The 24,846-nt window shown below is 46.4% G+C and overlaps 1 protein-coding gene across 4 annotated transcripts in view; it reads right to left on the bottom strand.

The window, feature by feature from the left end:
- LOC139235022 (netrin receptor UNC5D-like) overlaps positions 1 to 24,571 on the bottom strand; it is a 664,622-nt gene extending 640,051 nt beyond the window's left edge. For 2 of the 4 annotated variants that reach the window (XM_070866105.1, XM_070866104.1), the window contains exon 1: positions 24,301 to 24,571. In XM_070866105.1, coding sequence (XP_070722206.1) covers positions 24,301 to 24,370 — 70 coding nt within the window. In that variant the 5' untranslated portion in view covers positions 24,371 to 24,571. Of the gene's footprint in view, positions 1 to 22,819; positions 22,860 to 24,300 lie in introns of those variants that run through there. The other 2 variants (XM_070866107.1, XM_070866110.1) reach the window with 2 other exon arrangements.
- Positions 24,572 to 24,846: the final 275 nt, after the last annotated feature.

The raw sequence follows: 24,846 nt of genomic DNA on the forward strand, positions 1-24,846 counted from the left end.
CTAAAGTAAATGTTTGTCCCTTAGATGAGAAGGGGGATTTAATAATGGGAAATGTAGAAATGGCTGAGACCTTAAACAATTATTTTACTTCGGTCTTCACAGTGGAAGACACAAAAACCATGCCAAAAATTGCTGGTCACGGGAATGTGGGAAGGGAGGACCTTGAGATAATCACTATCACTAGGGAGGTAGTGCTGGACAGGCTAATGGGACTCAAGGTAGACAAGTCCCCTGGTCCTGATGAAATGCATCCCAGGGTATTAAAAGAGATGGCGGAAGTTATAGCAGATGCATTCGTTATAATCTACCAAAGTTCTCTGGGGAGGTACCAGCGGATTGGAAAGCAGCTAATGTAACGCCTCTGTTTAAAAAAGGGGGCAGACAAAAGGCAGGTAACTATAGGCCGATTAGTTTAACATCTGTAGTGGGGAAAATGCTTGAAACTATCATTAAGGAAGAAATAGCGGGACATCTAGATAGGAATAATGCAATCAAGCAGACGCAGCATGGATTCATGAAGGGGAAATCATGTTTAACTAATTTACTAGAATTCTTTGAGGATATAACGAGCATGGTGGATAGAGGTGTACTGATGGATGTGGTATATTTAGATTTCCAAAAGGTATTCGATAAGGTGCCACACAAAAGGTTACTGTAGAAGATAGAGGTACGCGGAGTCAGAGGAAATGTATTAGCATGGATAGAGAATTGGCTGGCGAACAGAAAGCAGAGAGTCAGGATAAATGGGTTCTTTTCAGGTTGGAAATCGGTGGTTAGTGGTGTGCCACAGGGATCGGTGCTGGGACCACAACTGTTTACAATATACATAGATGACCTGGAAGAGGGGACAGAGTATAGTGTAACAAAATTTGCAGATGACACTAAGATTAGTGGGAAAGTGGGTTGTGTCGAGGACACAGAGGCAGAAAGAGATTTGGATAGGTTAAGCGAATGGGCGAAGGTTTGGCAGATGGAATACAATGTCGGAAAGTGTGAGGTCATCCACCTTGGGGAAAAAAAACAGTAAAAGGGAATATTATTTGAATGGGGAGAAATTACAACATGCTGAGATGCAGAAGGACCTGGGGGTCCTTGTGCATGAATCCCAAAAAGTTAGTTTGCAGGTGCAGCAGGTAATCAGGAGGGCGAATGGAATGTTGGCCTTCATTGCGAGAGGGATGGAGTACAAAAGCAGGGAGGTCCTGCTACAACTGTATAGGGTATTGGTAAGGCCACACCTGGAGTACTGCGTGCAGTTTTGGTCACCTTACTTATGGAAGGATATACTGGCTTTGGAGGGGGTACAGAGACGATTCACTAGGCTGATTCCGGAGATGAGGGGGTTACCTTATGATGATAGGTAGACTAGGTCTTTACTCGTTGGAGTTCAGAGGGATGAGGGGTGATCTTATAGAAAATTTTTAAATCATGAAAGGGATAGACAAGATAGAGGCAGAGAGGTTGTTTCCACTGGTAGGGGAGGCTAGAACTAGGGGGCACAGTCTCAAAATACGGAGGAGCCAATTTAAAACCGAGTTGAGAAGGAATTTCTTCTCCCAGAGGGTTGTGAATCAGTGAAATTCTCTGCCCAAGGAAGCAGTTGAGGCTGGCTCATTGAATGTATTCAAGTCACAGATAGATAGATTTTTAACCAATAAGGGAATTAAGAGTTACGGGGAGTGGGCGGGTAAGTGGAGCTGAGTCCACGGCCAGATCAGCCATGATCTTATTGAATGGCGGAGCAGGCTCAAGGGGCTAGATGGCCTACTCCTGTTCCTAATTCTTATGTTCTTATGTTCTTATGTTAACCGAGTGAACCTTCTCTGAACTGCATCCAAAGCAAGCATATCCTTTCGTAAATATGGAAACCAAAACTGCACGCAGTATTCCAGGTGTGGCCTCACCAATACCCTGTATAACTGTAGCAAGACTTCCCTGCTTTAATACTCCATTCCCTTTGCAATAAAGGCCAAGATTCCAATGGCCTTCCTGATCACTTGCTGTACCTGCATACTAACCTTTTGTGATTCATGCACAATACCCCCAGATCCCGCTGTACTGCGGCACTTTGCAATCTTTCTCCATTTAAATAATAACTTGCTCTTTGATTTTTTTCTGCCAAAGTGTATGACCTCACACTTTCTAACATTATACTCCATCTGCCAAATTTTTGCCCACTCACTTAGCCTGTCTATGTCCTTTTGCAGATTTTTTGTGTCCTCCTCACACATTGCTTTTCCTCCCATATTTGTATTGTCGGTAAACTTGGCTATGTTACAGTCAGTCCCTTCCTCCAAGTCATTAATATAGATTGTAAATAATTGGGGTCCCAGCACTGATCCCTGCGGCACCCCATTGGTTAGTGATTGCCAACCCGAGAATGAACCATTTATCCCTACTCTCTGTTTGCTGTTCATTAGCCTATCCTCTATCCATGCTAATATATTACCCCAAACCCCGTGAACTTTTATCTTGTACAGTAACCTTTTATGTGGCACCTTGTCAAATGCCTTCTGGAAGTCCAAATACACCACATCCACTGGTTCCCCTTTATCCACCCTGTTCGTTACATCCTCAAAGAATTCTAGCAAATTTGTCAAACATGACTTCCTCTTCATAAATCCATGCTGACTCTGCCTGACCGAATTTTGGTTTTCCAAATGTCCGGCTACTGCTTCTTTAACAATGGACTCCAACATCTTCCCAACCACAGATATTAGGTTAACTGGTCTATAGTTTCCTGTTTTTTGACTGCTTCCTTTTTTAAATAGGGCCATTACATTTGCAATTTTTCAATCTGCTGGGACCTCTCCAGAATCCAAGGGAGTGCAGGGTTGAATCAAAATGATAAACATATCAGAACTCCAGGAATACAAAAATGGCATTTGATTCTATCATAAGATTGGCGGCTGGTGAGTGTGTGCTCGTTGTGTTGCTTCTGTGTTATGCGAGGACATTGAAAAAAAATTAACAATGCTGAATATATCTTTCATTTTCGGTGACATAGAAACATAGAAACATAGAAATTTACAGCGCAGAAGGAGGCCATTTCAGCCCATCGTGTCCGTGCCGGCCGACAAAGAGCCGCACGGCCCTCGATCAGCAGCCCTGAAGATTACATATAAACCTATGAACAATGGCGGAAAGGCAAAGAGCACCCAGCCCAACCAGTCCGCCACACACAACTTCGACACGCCTTGCACCAAAACATTTGACACTCCACCCCAACCGGAGACATGTGATCTCCTGGGAGAGGCAAAAACCAGATAAAAACCCAGGCTAATTGGGGAAAAAAAAATCTGGGAAAATTCCTCCCCGACCCATCCAGGTGATTGAAACTAGTCTGGGAGATCACCCTGACCGTATTCGATTCCCGGCAGTACTTACCATTATATCTGTGCCAGCCAACAAGAGGTCATCCAGTTTAATCCCACTTACCAGCTCTAGGTCCGTAACCCTGCAGGTCACGGCACTTCAAGTGCCCATCCAAGCATCTTTTAAATTGGTGAGGGTTTCTGCATCCACCACCCTTCCAAGCAGTGAGATCCAGACCCCCACAACCCTCTGCCTCCACTCAAATCCCCTCTGAACCTTCCACCAATCACCTTAAAACATTTAGTTTTAAATATTTCTTTGAGCAATAATGCTCAAACAGTATTAATTTAATTTGAATAGTATTAATCATATAGTATTAAACCTTCCTATGTCAAAAGAATTGTTCAGAAATGTCTCTATTAACTTTTACATTCAGTGAAGTGCACACAATATTATTTGTGTGGTGCAAATTCATATTTAATGGAAAGTTTATCATTCACTGCCATTATCTCAATGTCAGGTGTTGGCCAAAGTGAGGTTGCATAACAGCAATGACAGTGCTCCCACTTCTCATGTCAGCTATAGTTCTGAGTCAGAAGGTCGTGGGTTCAAGTCCCACTCCAGGAACTTGAGCAGAAAAATCTCGGCTGACACTCTCAGTGCAGTGCTGAGGGAGTGCTGCACAGTCGGAGGTGCTGTCTTTCAGATGAGACATTAAACCGAGAACCCCGGCTGCCCTCTCAGGTGGATGGAAAAGATTCCATGGCACTATTTAGAAGATGAGCAGGGGGAGTTATCCCCGATGTCCTGGGGCCAATATTTATCCCTCAATCAACATAACAAAAAAACCCAGATTATCTGGGTCATTATCACATTGCTGTTTGTGGGAGCTTGCTGTGCGCAAATTGGCTGCTGTGTTTCCCATATTACAACAGTGGCTACACTCCAAAAGTACTTCATTGGCTGTAAAGCACTTTGAGACATCCGGTGGTCATGAAAGGCGCTATACAAAGGAAGGTTTTTCTTTCTTTCTTACTATTTGCTTCAACCACTCCCTGTGGCAGCGAGTTCCACATTCTCACCACTCGCTGAGTTAAGAGATTTTTTCTGAATTCCCTATTTGATTTGTTGGTGACTATCTTATATCGATGGCCTCTAGTTTTGTTCTTCCCCACAAGTGGAAACATTCTATAGGCTACACGATCAAAACCTTTCATAATTTTAAAGACTTCTATTAGGTCACCCCTCAGCCTTAAGCCTGTTCATCCTTTCCTGATAAGTATACCCTTGCATTTCTGGTATCATCCTTGTAAATCTTCCCTGCACCCTCCCCAGTACCTCTATATCCTTTTTATAATATGGTGGCCAGAACTGTACGCAGTACTCCAAGTGCGGTCTAACCAAGGTTCAATACAGGTTTAGCATAACTTCTCTACTTTTCAATTCTATCCTTCTGGAAATAAACCCGAGTTCTTGGTTTGCTTTTTTAAAAAAAAATGGCCTTGCTAATCTGTGCCGCCACTGGGAATTTGGAAGAAAATTGACCCAAAAAAAGTGTGTGTTCATCAATGTAAGGGGTAAAGAAGAATTTTAAGGGGATAAAAGATGGTCACTAAAGTGGATACTGAAAGTAGTGAATGAATCTGACACATGGTTCAGATTATAGGGCTTATCAGTATTAGAAGGGTCTGAGGAATCGGGAGTTCCTCTACGTTATGGTAGGGATTGTAATATATCGTAAATTGTAGGTAAAACTCGCTTATACACTTGCTTACAATGGGTTTTAAGAAGGGGACGCAGCAAACCTTGATGGTTAATGAACCAGCCGTTGTGTTGAAGCACTGACCACACTTGATCAGCTCCGCTGGGCGGGCCACATAGTTCGGATGCCAGACACGAGACTCCCAAAGCAAGCGCTCTACTCGGAACTCCTTCACGGCAAACGAGCCAAAAGTGGGCAGAGGAAACGTTACAGGGACACCCTCAAAGCCTCCTTGATAAAGTGCGACATCCCCACCGGCACCTGGGAATCCCTGGCCAAAGACCGCCCTAAGTGGAGGAAGTGTATCCGGGAGGGCGCTGAGCACCTCGAGTCTCATCGCCGAGAGCATGCAGAAACCAAGTTCAGGCAGAGGAAGGAGCGTGCGGCAAACCAGAATCCCCACCCACCCTTTCCTTCAACCACTGTCTGTCCCACCTGTGACAGACACTGTGGTTCTCATATTGGACTGTACAGCCCCTAAGAACTCATGCTAAGAGTGGAAGCAAGTCTTCCTCGATTCTAAGGGATTGCCTATGGTGATGATGATGATGATGATGACAGACGGATGAAAACTTACACTCAGTACAGAATAACATCCACCAAGGACAGTGGAGAGTCAACAGTCTCGAAACATACATTGTAGCAGTACCTCAATGTCATGAGAACGAGAACAGAAAGCAGGTGTTTGGGAACAAGATAGCAAACCCTGGGAAACAAGATTAATTCACACATCATGAGGAAGTGAGGCAAAGTTCACACCACTGAATAACACAGTCCGGAAGGGTGACATGTGATGGGAGATGGACCGGTGGGGGGACCACTCACAGCCAGTCTGATGTAACTTCGCTGATAGCAGTCGGCCAATCGGTGGGTTTGTAGGAGGGTCGCACATCTCGGAAACTGTATAACTGTCGATGTAAAACCTCTGCTCTGAGAAGGTTCATCCGTGAACCCTTCCCGAGCATGCTTGAATAAAAACCGGTTGAACCGAGGTTCCGTCTGAGTGATTCCGTGGGCGCTATACGGCTGGGTGCCAATTCCTTGTATCAGGGAGTCGACCTTGAAGAGAAGTCTTCTTTTTACCCCAACAATCGACCTTCAAAACCCAACCACAAATTGCACAGGATCCCACGACTGAGGCAAGAACAAGCTCGGGTATCTGGCGTTTCAGTTCCGAGTCATGTTCATGTCAGTGTAGTGGGGCAGCGACCATCAAACAAGCCAATTAATCCAAGCAAAATACTTATGCGTAGGGGAAATAAGTATGAAAAGTAAATACTTGGATCTGCATTACATTTTATCAGAGGCAGAATGATCATCAAAAACTTTCTCTGGTGAAGCAGGCGTCAATAAATCAGGTCTCCTGTGTTCTTCCTGTGTCAGTCAGAGATCTTTCGTTCAGCACCGCGTCTCACTGATGCCTTTGAAAAGTCTGCTTGCGTATGCAACTCGTGTACTTCTATATTGATCATAATCTTTGCATTAACTATTAATACTGCTGTACATCGTGTGTAGACATGTGCTTTTACATATCGTCTCTTCAACAATAATGATCCAACTCCTCACTGTGCAATTTAAGTGGCTTCAAATTACGGTAAAATTGCTCTGATTTAAAAGATCAAAAGAATTAACATTAAAAAAAAGTCACAGAATGGTTACAGCACAGAAGGAGGCCATTCGGCCCGTCGAGCCTATGCCGATTCTCAGCTAGTCCCACTCCCCCGTAGCCCCGCAAATTCTTTTCCTTTGGGTACTTATCCAATTCCCTTTTGAAAGCCGCGATTGAGTCTACCTCCACCACCCTCTCAGGCAGCGCATTCCAGATCCTAACCACTCGCTGCGTAATAAAGTTTTTTCTCACATCGCGTTTGGTTCTTCTGCCAATCACCTTCAATCTGTGTCCTCTGCTTCTCGACCCTTCCGCCAATGGGAACAGTTTCTCTCGATCTACTCTGTCCAGACCCCTCATGATTTTTAATACCTCGATCAAATCTCCCCTCAACCTTCTCTGCTTCCAGGAGGAGGAAAAAATAGTTTTAAGCCTAGAAATGACACTCTGATATTATCGTATGTGCTCAGATCAAATTCCTTTGTCCAGTATTTTAGCATGCATTAACCACTTGATAAACTGTTGCTGCCTTTGTCAAAGCAGCAGAGAAATTTGTTACGCGTTAGTACAACTTCACAAAACTATTTATATTTACACTGAGCCTTTAACTCAGGGGAACTGGGGGAGTGGCGTGAGCACGAGTTTGACACAGTTAGTTCAGAGGGCTCCAAGTGTACAGTAGCATAGTGGTTATGTTACTGGGCTGGAAATCCAAAGGCCTGAACTAATGATCCAGAAACGTAAGTTCAAGCCCCACTGGGGAAGTTAAAGTCAGTCAATTCAATAAATTTGGGATTAAAAAAAAAAGCTAGTATAAGGGGTTATGGGGAGCGGGCAGGGAAGTGGACCTGAGTCCATGATAGGATCAGCCATGATCATATTAAATGGCAGAGCAGGCTCGAGGGGCCAGATCTCCTGATCCTATTTCTTATGTAATGGTGACGATGAAACGATCGGATTGTCAGGAAAACCCATCTGGCTCACTTGTGTCCTTTAGGGAAGGAAATCTACCGTCGTTACCCGGCCTCGGCCTATCTGTGATTCCAGACCCACAGCAATGTGGCTGACTCTTGAATGGCCCAGCGAGCCACTCCATTGTACCAAACCACTACGACAAAGTCAGAACTGTGGGAGCACCTTCACCACACGGGGCTGCAGCGGTTGAAGGGGCAATTAGGGATGGCCAATAAATGCTGGGCCTTGCCAGCGACGCCCACATCCCGTGAACGAATACATTTATTTAAAAAAAGGTGAGTGGGTTACGGTAGAAGTGGTGGGTCTGGAGAAGGTGTTTGAAAGTGGGGAGTGAGGGAGCGAGCTGGGGGAAGGTTTAGGTGAGGGATAATTCCAGGCTTTCGAGGCGTGCCCATGCAGTGGAAGAAGATGCAGTGGCATCACGGACGAGAACAGGGACCGGGGAGGGCGGAGAGAAGGCTGCATGGCCAAGTAGGGATGAGGATTTGAAAATCAATGCGCTGTGGGCCAGGGGAGAACAACACGGGATCGGCATGAAAGGAATCTCCGAGCTTTAATGATCTATAAAGAAAAATAAAACACTTGGCTGTTTATTCACATGAAGGAATTAGAATCTACTTCAAGAGAACACAATTCACAAAACAAAAAGTCAATCCGTTTCTACCAATTATAACAATTTGCCACAAGCAATTTAAAATTAAACAAAACCCCTCGTCCAATCTTTGAAGTTATATGGAAGGGTGAATGAGGTGAATGTTGTTTAGCACTAATAGGGTTGATTTCTGAGACCTGAAGCTAATGGTTGTGTTTCGAAGGCTCTGGGGCCAAAATTCAGCTCCCCAAAAAGGCCTCTTACCATCAGACAGCAGCGCCAACGGCAGCGAAATTCAGCTCGGGGGGGTTTTCCGGTGGTCCACACTTCCCCCCGCCGCTGCTGACCACCCTAAGTGCGTAATCAAAGCGCGCATCGCCAATCTCCAGCCAAATCCAGCTTTAAAATTCTTCCATCCACCGAGCGGTGCCCCCCGACAGCTTTTTCTGTCGGCGCACCGTGTTTTCAGTGTGTGGGACTTGGCTGCGTGGCGGCCATTGAAGGTGGAGGGCGCAACTGCCGCGGCTGCCATTTTATTTATTTTTTGCCGGCCGACTTCCCAATCGATCGGACAATTGTGCCCTCCCGCGTGTCAGCCAACAGGTAGCCTGGTAACCCCCTCTTGGGGCTGGCCCGGCCGAAACCCTCCCCGGTGGCCCAGTGGACCGAATCCCCCAAAAGACCGCAGTGAATTTAAGCGACGGGGAGAGACGTGGCGATGCACAAGCGTCATGACGTCATCACTGCTCCGCTGATGACTGACAGTGGCGGTGACTCGGGCCCGCCTCCACGTCCGGCCGTCTAGCGTGCTTACCGCCGCACTTCCGCTGCCCCCCCCCCCCCCATTATGACCGACTTCCGGGCCGCTTCAAAAAAACAAAACGAGAAAGAGCTGAATTTCGCGAGAGAGGCGACCTCCTCCGACGCGGCGGAAAAAACGCTTCAGGATCGGTAGTTGCGACCCGTTTCGGACGAAGGTGAATTTTGCCCCCTTTGTCTTTGTACCGAATGTTAGGCAAAGACTAAATGTGATGGTCAAACGTATATATTAACGTAGAAGACGATCCAATGATAAAATGCCCCCCGCCCCTGCCGACTCCTCGCCCCCGTCCCCAGCCATTAAAAAAGTATCTATGGTCAATTGAGGGACCTGCACATTTAAAGAATAGAGACGAGAAACCAGAAATGAGACAGAGGGGAGCGTGGTGCTGTAGAGTCTAAAAGAGGTGGGACAATCCATGCCAGGAACAAGCGAGTTGTTTTTTATTCATTCACGGGATGTGGGTGTGGCTGGCATGGCCAGCATCGATTGCCCACCCCTTATTGCCCTCGAGATGGTGCTGGTGAGTTGCTTTCTTGAATACAACGGATTGTCTCACTGGGCCATTTCAGGGGGGCAGTTAAGAGTCAACCACATCGCTGTGGGTCTGGAGTCACATACAGGCCAGACCAGGTAAGGGCGGCAGATTTCCTTCCCTGAAGGGCATTGGTGAACCAGATGGGTTTGTTACAACAATCTGGTAATTTCATGGTTTTTAAATCCTGTGCTTTTTTAATTTAATTGGTCTCGTGTCTCTGGATGACTAGTCCAGTAACATAACCAACATGCTACGGCAGCCTCATACGCTAGGATCCAGTTAATCAACGCCTCGATTTCAAAATTCTCATCCTTATTTTCAAATCCCCCCGTGGACCTCGCCCCTCCCTATCTCTGTAATCTTCTCCAGCCCCACAACGCCCCTCCCCCCGCCCCGAGATGTCTGCGCTCCTCTAACTCTGCCCTCCTGAGCCCTGATTATAATCGCTCAGCCATCGGTGGCCGTGCCTTCTGTTGCCTGGGCCCCAAGCTCTGGAACTCCCTGCCTAAACCTCTCCAGCTCTCTACCTCTTTTTCCTCCTTCAAGACGCTCCTTAAAACCTATCTCTTTGTCGAAGCTTTCGGTCACCTGCCCTAATTTCTACTTACAAGGTGTCAAATTTTTAATCGCATAATGCGTCTTGGGAACATTCAACTTTGGCACATTTACAAAAACATTGTGCAATTTTTGAAACTTTTAAAAGCAATACCCCGAAACGATGCACTTAACGCACGTCACATGGGCCTTAAAACAAAACATGCACTTGCGTCTTGGGTCGTTTCACTATCTTAAAGGCGCTATATAAATACAAGTTGTTTTTTTGTTCAGTGCCATCCACAATGGCTCACACATGAGACACATCCCCACTTTCAACCCCCAAACAATGAGCTACATTTCCAGTGTTATAGCAAAGCAATTTTCATCCAAGCACATAGGAATTGCCTTCTGCCAACCTGTTAGTCGTGTGATACAATGTTAATGGAGCTGTTTACTAATCATTAGCAATCGATCTCTTATCAATTAGTCCACAACAGACCCAGAGGTGAGGCGAGGAAAACCACAATGAAGGAAAGCTTTGGGCACCAGAGGCCCGTCACCTGCCTGTCCCTCCCAAGCGTGCTACACGTCACCATATCAGACTATCAGAGAGTGGGACAACACCCCCTCCTCTCCGCTGACAATCCCCCATTACTTACGGCAGGTTAATATTTTTCATTTGCATTTGAACACAGCTGTTAACAAAGCGTACACACTCTAAATTGCTCAATAATAGGGAGCTGTGTCAGCTAAATTCAAGACACAATGTGATGACATTTGAATGTTTAATGCAGTTCTGCTATCTCTGTGCGATTAAGTGGCATACATGAGAGGCCAGCCCGTTGACCTTCCTCGAGAAACGTGTTCCGAAGTGATGCGATACTGCACAGTCAATAAAGACTTCCACTCATACAGCATCTCTCAGGAACATCTTAAAAAAGACTTGCATTTATATAGCACCTTTCATGACCACCGGACATCTCAAAGCACTTTACAGCCAATGAAGTACTTTTTGAAGTGTAGTCACTGTTGTAATGTGGGAAATGCAGCAGCCAATTAGCTCCCAAAGTGATAATGACCGGGTAATCTGTTTTAGTGATGTTGATTCCTCGGTAGTATAGTGGTGAGTGTCCCTGCCTGTCCCGATGGGGAGGCAGTTTTCCTATTTTCTATGGCCCCAAGTTTCCACATGATTTGCTCTTGATTTTTAGGAGCAACTGGTGGAGAACAGAGTATCTTAGAAATCGCAATTCTCCACATTTAAGTTTTCTGCAGTTCTAGTCATGTAGAACAGTTTCACTTTGGAACAGAATTTTTTTTCAAAAGGGGGCGTGCCCGGCCACTGACGCCTGATTTGAAAGTTTCCACAGTGAAAACGTACTCCAAACTAACTTAGAATGGAGCAAGTGAAGATTTTTGTTGGCCTGAAAAAACCTTGTCTACACATTAAAAAATCAGGCGCAGGTTACAAATTAGGCGTCGGGAACGAGGGGGGGAAGGGAAGTCATTATATTCTACAATAAATCCTTAGTTATACTTATACAAATATTATACAAATAATTCAACCTGAATAAAAATTTATAAGCAAAGAAAAGATTAAATAAACCATGTTCCTACCTGTGTGAAAGTGCTTCAGGCAGGGAGAAGGCTGCAGGAAGCCTCACAAGTTGAGGCACCCGTTCCCGACGGCAGGGGAGGTTGGGGGAGGCAGGGAGGGCCCGACCGACGGCAGCGGGGGGGGGGGGGGGAGGCAGTGAGGGCCCGACCGACGGCAGCGGGGGAGAGGCAGTGAGAAGGCTGCAGGAAGCCTCAGAAGTTGAGGCAGCCATTCCCGACGGCAGGGGAGGTTGGGGGAGGTCCCCCTGCCGTTGGTCGGGCCCGTCGGGAAACGGCTGCCTCAACTTCTGAGGCTACCTGCAGCCTTCTCACTGCTGCAAGAAGCCTCAGTGCTGATCATGGAAGGGCAATGTGGTTTTATTAAAAAATGTTAAAAATTGAACAGCTACAAAGAACGACAAAAATGGCCGAGTGCCAATGTTTCCTTCACACTGCGTGTGCGCGAACGCTCCAACGCGCACGCGCAGGGTTGCCGGCACGAAAAAAACTCATTTAAATGGGACCCGCCCCCTCCTACTTACAAAATCGGCGCGAGTGGTAGGCTCTGCCCCCTGGGCGCCGCGCCAAGCTGACATCGAGCTGCAAAGCGCTGGAGAATAGCGCGTTTTTTTTCAGGCGCCGTTTTCGGCGCGAAAAACGGGCGCCCAGCTCGGAGGGGCACCTGTTTTGCCGCGTGTGGAAACTTGGGGCCTATGTTTCTATATTCAAAAAGGAGTTAGATGAAGTCCTTACTACTAGGGGGATCAGGGGGCATGGCGAGAAAGCAGGAATGGGGTACTGAAGTTGCATGTTCAGCCATGAACTCATTGAATGGCGGTGCAGGCTAGAAGGGCCGAATGGCCTACTCCTGCACCTATTTTCTATGTTTCTATGTTTCTATGATTGAGGATAAATATCACCGGGGATAACTCCCCTGTTTTTCTTCGAAGTAGTGCAATGGGATATTTTATATCCACTTGAGAGAGCAGACGGGACTTCGGTTTAACGTCCCATCTGAAAGACGACACTTCCGACAGAGCAGCGCTCCCTCAGCACTAGAATGTTAGACAATATTTTTGTGCTCAAGTCTCTGGAGTGGGACTGTGAAGCCACAACCTTCGGACTCAGAGGCGAGAGAGAGTGCTGCCCACTGAGCCACGGCTGACACTGCATCTTTTAAATGCTTCACAGTGAATTAACTTGAAGTGCAATCATTTATACAGGGCAACCATTGTGCACACAGAAAGCTGCTGCATGAGGGACAGCTGTGAATGGCCCGGGATCTTCAACACTGGAACAGGGAGATGATCTTAAGAGTTTGGGCTCCATCACCTTGAATACAATCAACAGAGAATCAGTGAGTCTCTCACTGCATTTCCGGCCCATCCCGAAGATGATAAACATTGCATCATTAAACAAACTAAACCCTCCTTGTTTACCAATAAAATGTCCAAAGCAACAAAAAAAAATTAAACGTTAGAAGGCACAAAAGTAACACTGGAATGAGAAAACTACAACAACAACCTTCATTTATATAGCACCTTTTAACATACAAAATGTCCCAGGGCGCTTCACAGGAGCGTTATGAAACAAAATTCGACACCGAGCCACATCAGGAGATATCAGGGCAGGCGACCGAAAACTTGGTCAAAGAGGTCGGTTTTCAGGAGCGCCAAGGGAGGAAGAGAGAGGCAGAGAGGCGGAGAGGTTTAGGCAGGGAGTTCCAGAGCTTGGGGCCCAGGCAGCTGAAGGCACGGCCACCGACAGTTGAGCGATTATAATCAGGGATGCTCAAGAGTGCAGAATTAGAGAAGCTGAGAGATCTCAGGGGATTGTGGAGCTGAAGAAGATTACAGAGATAGGGAGGGGGTGAGGCCGTGGAGGGATTTGAAAACAAAGATGAGAGTTTTGAAATCGAGGCATTTCTTCACCGGGAGCCAATGTAGGTCAGCGAGCGACAGGGGCGATGGGTAAGCGGGACTTTGTGCGAGTTAGGAAAGGAGGGCAGCCGAGTTTTGAACATCCTCAAGCGTACGTAGGGTAGAGCCAGAATTAGTTCATAAAGGAGGTGATATACACCTTTTAGAAAGATGCCTTTTCACAATTCCTTTGGACAAAAAGCTTTCTCCTGGTGTACAGGCTGCTCTCTTGAGATGCATCATTCAGGGTAAGATGATAGAATTCATAAGCTCCCAGCACCCGTCAAGCCAGAACTAAAGATTTACAACAACAACAACAATGTTTATTTATATAGCGCCTTTAATGTAGTACAACGTCTCAAGGTACTTCACAGCCAGAACTGGGATATTTATTCAATGCAACTTCTTTGATGTAAAGCCACATTTTTTTTAAAAAGCAGTCAAGAAAAATTAATAATCTTCACTCCTCGCTAAACAAGCAAATAAATATTTCATCTGACAAAATGCCGCATATATTAATATCTTAAACCTGCTACCGCACCAAAGGGACTGCTGTCTGATTTGATGCCGAGCATCTGTACGTTACCATTTTGTAATTTGTGAGGAATAATCTGGCTTCTCAACCCCAGTTACTTGACAGTATGCAACAATGTAAAAGCAGAAACCCCCATCTTTGTCAAAGACAGATCCTCAGTTTAACCTTATTTAGGGAGAGATATAATTGCATTGGAGGCAGTCCAGAGAAGTTAGTTCCTGAGATGAAGGGGTTGTCTTCTGAAGAAAGATTGAGCAGGTTGGGCCTATACTCAATGGAGTTTAGAACAATGGGAGGTGATCTTATTGAAATGTATAAGATTATGATGGGGCCGGACAGGGTAGATGCAGAGAGGATGTTTTCCCCTCGTGGGGGAATCTAGAACACGGGAGCATGGTTTTAGAATAAGGGGTCGCCCATTTAAATCGGAGAAGAGGGGGGATTTCTTCACTCTGGGGGTCGGGAATCTTTGGAATTCTCTGCCCCAGAGAGCTGTGGAGGCTGGGTCATTGAATATATTTAAGGTGGAGATAGACAGATTTTTGAACAAGATAGTCAAGGGTTATGGGGAGCAGGCGGGGAATATACGAACACACGAAAAGTGACGGACAGGTAAAGACACTCTGGTCCATTGAGCCTGTCCCACACAATTGCGATACCGTGTGCATCACAACATATACACTGCACCCCATCCGAAACCATGTGATCTCCTGGGAGAGGCAAAAAAACAGATAAAAGAACCCAGGCCAATTTGAGGGGAGAAAATCTGGGAAATTCTTCTCCGACCCATCTAGGCGGTCCAGGAAGTGGAGTTGAGGCCAAGATCAGATCAGCCATGATCTTATTGAATGGCAGAGCAGGCTTGAGGGGCCAAATGGCCTACTCCTGCTCCTAATTCTTATGTTCTTATGTTCTCTGGAGCACAGTACCTCTGAAACACGCAATACTCCCTCAGCGTGTCAGGCTAGATTGAAAAATTCTGGAGTGGGTCTTCGACTCAAATTCCTCTGCCAGAAAAGCAGGTCTGTTGCCAACTGAGCCAAAGGAATGCACATAATCATGTCCTGTTTGGAACACCTTTGATTAATTTGATTGTCAAAATACGGTTGGCAAATGTTTTATCGAGAGGGATTGAGTGAGAATTTATAAACTTGCTTGGTTTCCTGTCCCAGGGAGAAAATGAAGAGATTGAAGCGACGATTAGGAGAAGCCTTCTCCCTCAGTTACCGCAATGGCTCATTGGGATAGACAGCCCTAACTGGGTCAAACTCTCGCACCTTGATATCCAATCATTCCAGTTGCACGGCTGAAGTAGACCTTCTGCGATGGCCAACGCATCGTTGCCCGGGCTCAGCCCACGCGGGTGATGCTTCCGTTTTGGGCGCAATCAGGAAACTGGGCGCAACTTGTGCTTGAAATTGAGCTGGTGAGGGTACAGTTCAAGTTTCCGCCAAAATGTGCGTGCATCGTCACAAACGGAACATTTTCCATGAACCAACGCAATCGGTCAGCGAGATAGAACGCCTTCCACAGTCTACCCTAAGTAAACTAGAGGTGGTCCAAAACTCGGCTGCCCCGTGGCCTAACTCGCACCAAGTCCCGCTCATCCATCACCCCTGTGCTCGCTGACCTACATTGGCTCCCGGTTAAGCAACGCCTCAAAATTCTCATCCTTATTTTCAAATTCCTCCATGGCCCTCGCCCCTCCCTATCTCAATAATCTCCTCCAGCTCCACAACCACAGCCACCCCCCCCCAATATGTCTGCGTCCTCTAATTCTGCCCCCTTGAGCATCCCTGATTATAATCGCTCCACCATCGGTGGCCGTGCCTTCTGTTGCCTGGGCCCCAAGCTCTGAAACTCCCTCCCTAAACCACTCCGCCTCTCTACCTCTCTTTCCTTCTACAAGACGCTTCTTAAAACCTACCTCTTTGACCAAGCTTTTGGTCACCTGTGCTAATTTCTACTTATGCGGCTCGGTGTGAAATTTTTATCCAATAATACTCCTGTGAAGCGCTTGGGATGTTTCACTACATTAAAGACCCTGTATAAATACAATTTGTTGTTGTTTATTTGCTTTAAAACATATTTATTGATATTTTTTAAAGTGATAACTTGATGCAGTTTGATCAATACAAGCTGAAAATGGGTTTAACACACAATAAAGCATCAATTAAATAATTTTTAACGTGTACAGACGTGCCTACTCGTGCCCATGTGCCTAAGAATACCGAGCCTGGTCCCTCCTGGTTATGACATAGCAAACAATAAGGGAGTCGAGGGTTATGGGGAACAGGCAGGGAAGTGGAGTTGAGGCCAAGATCAGATCAGCCATAAGAACATAAGAAATAGGAGCAGGAGTAGGCCATTTGGCCCCTCGAGCCTGTTCCGCCATTCAATGAGATCATGGCTGATCTGATCATGGACTCAGCTCCACTTCCCTGCCCGCTCCCCATAATCCTTTACTCCCTTATCGCTCAAAAATCTGTCTATCACCACCTTCAATGACCCAGCCTCCACAGCTCTCTGGGGCAGAGAATTCCACAGATGTACAACCCTCTGAGAGAAGAAATTTCTCCTCATCTCAGTTTTAAATGGGTGGTCCCTAAGACTATGTCCCCTAGTTTTAGTTTCCCCTATAAGTGGAAATATCCTCTCTGCATCCACCTTGTCGAGCCCCCTCATTATCCTATAAGTTTCAAGAAGTCATGATCTTATTGAATGGCGAAGCAGGCTCGAGGGGCCGAATGGCCTACTCCTGCTCCTATCTCTTATGTTCTTAAACCAAGGACATTGGCAAGTATCCAACATGTGCATTTTTATTCTGAGATGACACTGGCATGTGTGCCCAACCCATATCCTGCTGTCAGTCGTAAGCACCCCCAACAGCCCCTGCCACCTCTCCCCATCTAGATGATCAGAGTGCCAAAGTGGGGTATGCAATTTCCCCCAGCAATCCCTCCTGGCAGATCCAGTCACAAAACCAGCATCTGATTCAAAAGCTGTTTTATTTGCCAGCTCTCAGTCACCTCCCACAACCACCCCGCCCCCTCCCCAGAAATTAAGACCTTTATGTTGAGAATGTGAAACGAACAACAATGAAAAGAAAAGACTTGCATTTGCATAGCGCCTTTCACGACCACTGGACATCCCAAAGCGCTTTACAGCCAATGAAGTACTTTTGGAGTGTAGTCACCGTTGTAATGTGGGAAACGCGGCAGCCAATCTGTGCACAGCAAGCTCCCACAAACAGCAATGTGATAATGAGCAGATAATCTGTTATGTTGATTGAGGGATAAATATTGGCCCCAGGACACCAGGGATAACTCCCCTGCTCTTCTTCGAAATAAAGCCATGGGTTCTTTTACATCCACCTGAGAGGGCAAACAGGGCGTCAGTTTCCCATCTCATCCAAAAGATGGTATCTCTGACTGCACTGGGAGCATCAACCTTAATATTTTTTGTGCTCAAGTACCTGGAGTGGGACATGAACCCACAACCTTCTGACTCAGAGGCAAGGGTGCTGCCCACTGAGCCACGGTTGACACAGTAGAATCTAAACAGGGAACTGACTTGATTCTTCATAGGGCCCATGTAAGTGGCCATCAATAAATGTTTAACGAGTAACCGGTTGACAATCTAGGGAGTCCCTTTCTGAGCAGCTCTGTTAATTATCAACTGTGGCTCAGTGGGCAGCACCCCTTACCTCTCAGTCAGAAGGTTGTGGGTTCAAATCCCACCTGAGCACATAAATCTGGGCTGGTACTCCAGTGAGGTGCTGTCTTTTGGATGAGATGTTAACCTCATCTGCTTTCTCTGGTGGATGTAAAAGATTCCATGGCACTATTTTGAAGAAGAGCAGGGGAGCTATCCCCGGTGTCCTGGGGCCAATATTTATCCCTCAATCAATATAACAAAAAAAACACCAGATGATCTGGGTCATTATCACATTGCCGTTTGTGGGAGCTTGCTGTGCACAAATCGGCGGCTGCATTTCCCACATTACAACAGTGACTACACTCCAAAAAAGCAGTGCATTGGCTGTAAAGCACTTTGGGATATCCGGTGGTCATGAAAGGCGCTATGGAAATGCAAGACTTTTTTTTTGCCAGATTGGAACTATTCAGTCTACAGTAATATAAATGTGTGTGGCCCCTGTAGAACGAGCGACCTGGCAGTGGGTAGGAGGAGAAAAAGAGTGGGGGAAAGAGGAGACAAGAGTGAACTGACGAGTGTACATCCACTAATCTGGCTCCATGAAGGCCACATGCAAAATAACCTAAAATAAAGACACATCATATTCCGCTGTGAAGCTTCATGGCTGGATTAATGACAGAGTACCTGCTGGGTATCAGCCTGTGTATCAGTCATAGATCTTTCCCGCCAGCGCAGTATCTCAGTGAGGATGAGTGGAATCGCGCCCTCCAGGGGAAGACAGCGCACTATTTTACCCAATTTTACAAAAGGAAGAACACACGCACGCCGGAGGGCGCAGAGCAAAAGGCGCAGCATCGGCTGAGAGACGGAGACGATAGAGCTCCCGTTTGCCCACAACTGGCCATCCATCCGGAACACCGACTCCGAAGCGGCGCTCCCTCCACAGATGCTGCCGGACCTGCTGTGTGTTGCCAGCATTTGGCTTCGGATGCCGACTATCCCCAGTTATTTCTGCTTCTGTTGTCGCACAGTACAGAAGCAGCCCATTTCAGTTCAACCATAGAAAGAAAGACTTGCATTTATATAGCACCTTTTATGACCACCGGACGACTCAAAGCGCTTTACAGCCAATGAAGTACTTTTTTGGGGAGTGTAGTCACTGTTGTAATGTGGGAAACGCGGCAGTCAATTTGCGCACAGCAAGCTCCCACAAACAGCACTGTGATAATGACCCAGATAATCTGTTTTAGTGATGTTGATTGAGGGATAAATATTGGCTCCAGGGCACCGGGGATAACTCCCCCGCTCTTCTTCAAAATAGAGCCATGGGATCTTTTACGTCCACCTGAGAGAGCGGACGGAACCTCGGTTTAACGTCTCCTCCGACAGTGGGGCACTCCCTCAGCACTACACTGAAGTGTCACCTCCGACAGTGCAGCACCCCCTCAGTTTCAAAGAAGAGCAGGGGAGTTCACCCCGGTGACCTGGGCCAATATTTATCCCTCAACCAACATCACAAAAACCGCTGATCATATTGCTGTTTGTGGGAGCTTGCTGTGCGTAAATTGGCGCATTCCTACATTACAACGGTGACTACACTTCAAAAAGTACTTCACTGACTGTAAAGCGCTGTGGGATGTCTGGTGGTCGTGAAAGGTGCTATATAAATTCAAGTCTTTCTTTCTCTTTTCCAATGGGTCTCTTTGTCACCTAAAATGTAGGACTTTAGAAACTACACCAACTTGAAGATAGAACAAAAAAACAGTTGCATCAAAGTCATTGAGGGAATTGTAAACTTCGTATCTCCATCGCTAAGATCAGTATGTAAAGGTTCCAACTACAACAACAACTTTCACAAACATTATCAAACAAAATTTGACACTGAGCCATGTAAGAAGATACTAGGGAAGATGACCAAAACCTTGGTCAAAGAGGTAGGTATTTAGGAGTGTCTGAAAGAGAGGAGAGAGACAGAGAGGTTTAGGCAGGGAATTCCAGAGTTTAGGGCCTAGGCAACAGAAGACACGGCCACCAATGTTGGAGCGATTAAAGTTGTGGTCTGCGCAAGAGGTCAGAATTAGAGGAGCGCAGAGATCTCGGAGGTTTGTAGGTCTGGCGGAGGTTACAGAGATAGGGAGGAGTGAGGGCCATGGAGGGATTTGAAAACAAGGACGAGAATCAACCAGGAACTACACGCTCCATAAATTAAGCAGGATTGGTGTGGGTGGGGAAGAGGCACTTAGAGCTCTGTTCAAGAGCCACTTAACCGTACTCATCATCAAATAGGAGCGAACCCAGTTGTCCCTCTTGTTGGCGATTGACTGGCACAGAGTTGTAACATTATCAATGCTACTTCTACCAAATGTGCCCTGCTGTGGGACCTCCTGTGCTGGTGCCTACCCAGAGTAGGTTGAAGGATGTCTCGATTTACGAGAGCGATAGCGACAGTACAGTCGGCAGATTGTGACAGAGTGGGTCAAACAGAAGAATGCGAGAGATGCTACAGTGCCACGCATGCATTTAAAATGTGACGCACGGTGCACAAGACTTTTATGAAACAAGATAAATAGGTCGCCCCAAGGAAGGTCGCAGTTCAGTAATGGATTGGAAGACTGATAAACAAATGGGTCTCCAGAGCCAAGTTTACATTTGGCATTCTGACACCGTGCCAGACTTGCCGACAGCACTGGAGGAAGGGAGCCGCATCTTAAATGGGGTACTGGATGATGAAACCCTCAACTCCTCGGTGTCAGCCATCGCTCAGTGGACAGCACACTTGCCTCTGAGTTAGAGGGCTGTGGGTTCAAGTCCCACTCCAGCACATAAATCTAGGCTGGCAGTGCTGAGGGAGCGCTGCACTGTCGGAGATGCCGTCTTTCAAATGAGACGATAACCGATACCCTGTGGATGTAAAAGATCCCATGGCATTATTTTGTAGAAGAGCAGGGGAGTTATTCCTGGGCCAATATTTATCCCTCCATTAACATCACAAAAACAGATTATCTGGTCATTATTGCACTGCTGTGTGTGGGAGCTTGCTGTGCGCAAGTTGGCTGCCACGTTTCCCATATTACAACAGGGACTACACTCCAAAAGGCTGTAAAGTGCTTTGAGATGTCCGGTGGTCGTGAAAGGCGCTATATAAATGCAAGTCTTTCTTTCTTTGTACCAACTGTGCCCTTGCTTCCCAGACATAGAGTGAGTGATGCAACAGGTATCAAGCGACAATTGGATTAACAGTTACCCTGACAGTCCAGGATTCTTGAAAAAGTTGACTTGATCCTTGAAGTTTTCCCAATGCTATTGTACTTTTTGGGGCTAGGCTGGAGGGATGGGCGGAGGAGTGAATTCACATCCCATATGTCACTGTTGTTGTAATCTCGGAATTAAAAAGTAATTGAAACAGTTTAGCACCGTGGAACCGATTAAATTAAATTTGCATGAATTCTAAATTACATCCTTCACATCCCAGCTTTCTCAGGGAGGAGCAAGACAAATATTTTGCAGCATATTTATCAAACCCGCGCAGAGGAACGGGGAATGAGAAGGGAGAGACGAAGAAGGGAAGGGCAGATGTGAGGGAGGATGGGTCAGTAAATCAACAGAGAATTAAATGATGGCAATTTTGGATCAGCCTGGTAAATTCTGTGCATCTACATTCTCTCACATTATCCATGTTAAAATGGTGACGTACAAGCCTGCCAGCAATTTTGAAAAATGTAACAGTTACCCAATTCCAGCGAAATGTTCTAACGCAGCTGTGCTGTGCATGCAAATCTCCTCATAAAAAGATGCCTCCAACAAGTTGGGGGGTTGGGGGGGGGAGGGGGGTTTAAATTACATCCGTTAAATGAAGTTTCCCCCCCCCCACCAAAAAAAATCTCCCAGTACAAGAAAATGCAGAGAGTTAAATATGACAGATCATTCAACCAAGCAAATGTTGCTGTGTATCTGGGACTATCTATAAATCTATATTTGTTTTCCGAGAGAGAGAGAGAAATTTTTTTTTAATTTGCCCTCTCCTCTCCCTAACTGCTATTCACTTCAACAATCTCATTTTACAGAAGATAACCAGTCTAAGTACCACGGTTGGTGGGGAAGGGGTTGAAGCGAATAGTATCGATGCATTTTAAGGGAGGCTAGATAAGCATATGAGGGAGAAGGGAATAGAGGGTTACGCTGATAGATTTAGATGAGGAAAGACAGGAGGAGGCTCGAGTGGAGCATAAACACCGGCATGGACTGGTTGGGCCGAATGGCCTGTTTCTGTGCCGTATATCCGATGCATTTTAACCCCTATGTAAGTGTTCATCCAGTCTACAGCCCAAAGTAGAGTGCGACTGAATAACACTGAAAGCTTTACTGAATACTACAGGGTACATGCACATGCTACCTGATAGCAGCCAAACACTGCTTCAGTTAAAGACATCGGTGGCAATGAATAGGAACAACTGGGGAAAAAAAGTTTCATGAATGTGAAATTTTTCCTGTGCTCTTTACGCTCGATACATTGCAATGATTTTATCAGCGGGAGATTGCATTGGGAAGGAACACAAAGTTGATTCCATTAACATTCAGATTACGCAGAGACTAGCCTGTTGAGGGAATCTTAGTCTTGACTGAAAAGGCTTCATGCTGTCCTTGAGAAGGTCAGACTGCAGCACTATCTCCAGGGCTCCCCAGACGGGTGCAGTGCCCGGGACTGCCAGAAGGAGGCACCCTTGGACAGGGTGAAAACTACCAATCAATCTGAAGTTCACTTAATCCAATTGAAATTGAAACTTTTATGTACACGCTTCAACATACCACATTGCGAACACAATTTTTCGAATAGAATAAGGATTCTATTTGAAAAAAAAGCCCCCACCGGTGATTTGCACGTCAGCTACAGATGGTGGAGATTGCAAGATTCGTTTCCAGCCAGAAATGCATTTTAACCCCTATCCCTAAAGTAGGCTGCTTACATGTAAAGCATTTTACTGTCGTCGTTTTCATGCGGGGATTTTTTTCCCCACTGATCTACGATCAGCCAACAAAGCTTGATCAACCATTACGCTGAAACACATCGGCCAGATGTATACTGTCTGTGAAGGGAAGGTTCCTGGCATGGTTTTCTGTAGGAGGTGGGAAAAAAATGCATTCCAATATATTTTAAGCATAACTTTAAAAAGGAAAAAAAAGTTCACTGGAATTCATTGCTAACTTCCCCATTCATTAGCATACAGAAATGTGTGCACAGACAATACAGGTGTGTATTAAAGTAACTATTTCTGTCCATGCAAGATATTTTTCAACTTCCATGTATATGTTAATCCACCTGTACACAGCTACTGAACCATGTCATTCAGTTACATGGCCGTGCCTGTTCGAATGCATCTCTCCAATGCACGAATGTGCACACAGGGACCCAGGAACTTACAGCTGCAACCACTGCACAGTCACCCACAAGACTACTTCAAACACCATTCTGCAAAGCTTGCTTTATATCAATATAGAAATGAGAAAGGAAAGCGGATTGTGCATTTACGCGAATACCAATTGGGTTGGGGAGCTGACAATGCACTAAACCTTAACTATATTACAGTGCCAAAAATGGGAGTGCAAAATTGATTTTTTTTTTATACATCAAAAGGAGCACTTTGTTGCAGGGCTACCTGACCCGTGCAACCTTTGATAATCAGCACTTAAGCACAATTGCACTGTTGCCTATGCATTACATTATGAAGAGTTCCCACAAGAAAAGTATTGCAATGAAATATCTGGGTGGAGGGTCACTTTAAAGAGCAGGGTTAGGGAACCGCGGCTCGGCGCTGGCTTGGGACACTCGCAAAGTCTGCTTGCAGAAGGGTAGTTCACAAACAAAAAAACGGGAAGATTTAACGGGGAAAGGGGTAAAGGGGGGCCAGTTTGCAACAGTTCCTCTCGTTCATTCCCCTCCAGTAATTGAAAAATCGATGCAGTGCCCAGCAGTCGGGGGCTGAAAAATAGACTCTCGAACTTGCACAGCTTACAGCCACGCGACCCAGTTCAGTTCCCAAACTGCCTGGACACGTCCAGCCTCACAAATGCAAAAAAAAAATGTATTGGACAAATGCATTCTGCTTTTCCGCAGCTCTCAATTTTGCCCTATTTTTATTTTGCATGCAGAGGAGGTCAAGTAGGGCTGCTGTTGCAAAGTGTGAGTTAGGCTCAGAAAGTAAGGTGGCTGCCAGGGTTTTGCATTGGGTGGAGATTGCATTGCAGGCAAGGGTTAAATGCCTTTGCAAGTGACAGGTTGCGATTGCCACGCTTGTGATGAACTTGCTGGCATGTCACTCTGTTCCAGATCAGCTGCAAGAGGCAGGTTATCAGCCGCACAGCTTAAAACGTCAATTGCATTTGGCCATGAAAAGTGACAATTCAACTCGTTTGATTTCTCCCCCCTCTCTCTCTCTTCCCCTCTTACCCTTCTCCCCTCGACTTGTGGCGCACAGAGCCAGTGGGAGCAGCCAGCAGCACAGCAGCAGTGTCCTCATGATCTTCAGCCGGGGGTGGTGATGGTGGCCCCTCGGTGCTGGAAAACCTCCTCAAGCCCTGCGTCTTCTTTAACTCTAACGGTGGAGGGTCATCCTGTGCCGGGGGGTGGGACGGTTGTCCGGCGGCGGCTCCTTTCACGCCGCGCTCGCAGCCCCCAAAACCTAGTCGCACGATCCGGGCGCTGATTATTTCTGTCTCTCTGGCTCTTCCTGGGCGCTTTGATTGACAGCGCGCCTTCTCCAATCAGCGGCCTGCCGCAGGTACCTGCATTCCACAGATGGAATGTTACAGACAGCCGGCAGCCAATGGCAGCGCGGCGAGGAGGCGGGCACCTTTGCCCAGTGCTTCTTTGCCAGGCTTGGCTTTTGGGAGCTGGTGTTCTCTGCAGCAGCCAGGCTGCTGTGCTGGCTGGGATCGTAGTGAGAGAGGGGAAAGGGAGGGGTGTTGGAGCAAATCTTACTTGGGGAGAGGAAGA

The sequence above is a fragment of the Pristiophorus japonicus genome, chromosome 22, assembly GCF_044704955.1.
Source record: "Pristiophorus japonicus isolate sPriJap1 chromosome 22, sPriJap1.hap1, whole genome shotgun sequence".
NCBI classification, from domain to species: Eukaryota; Metazoa; Chordata; class Chondrichthyes; family Pristiophoridae; genus Pristiophorus; species Pristiophorus japonicus.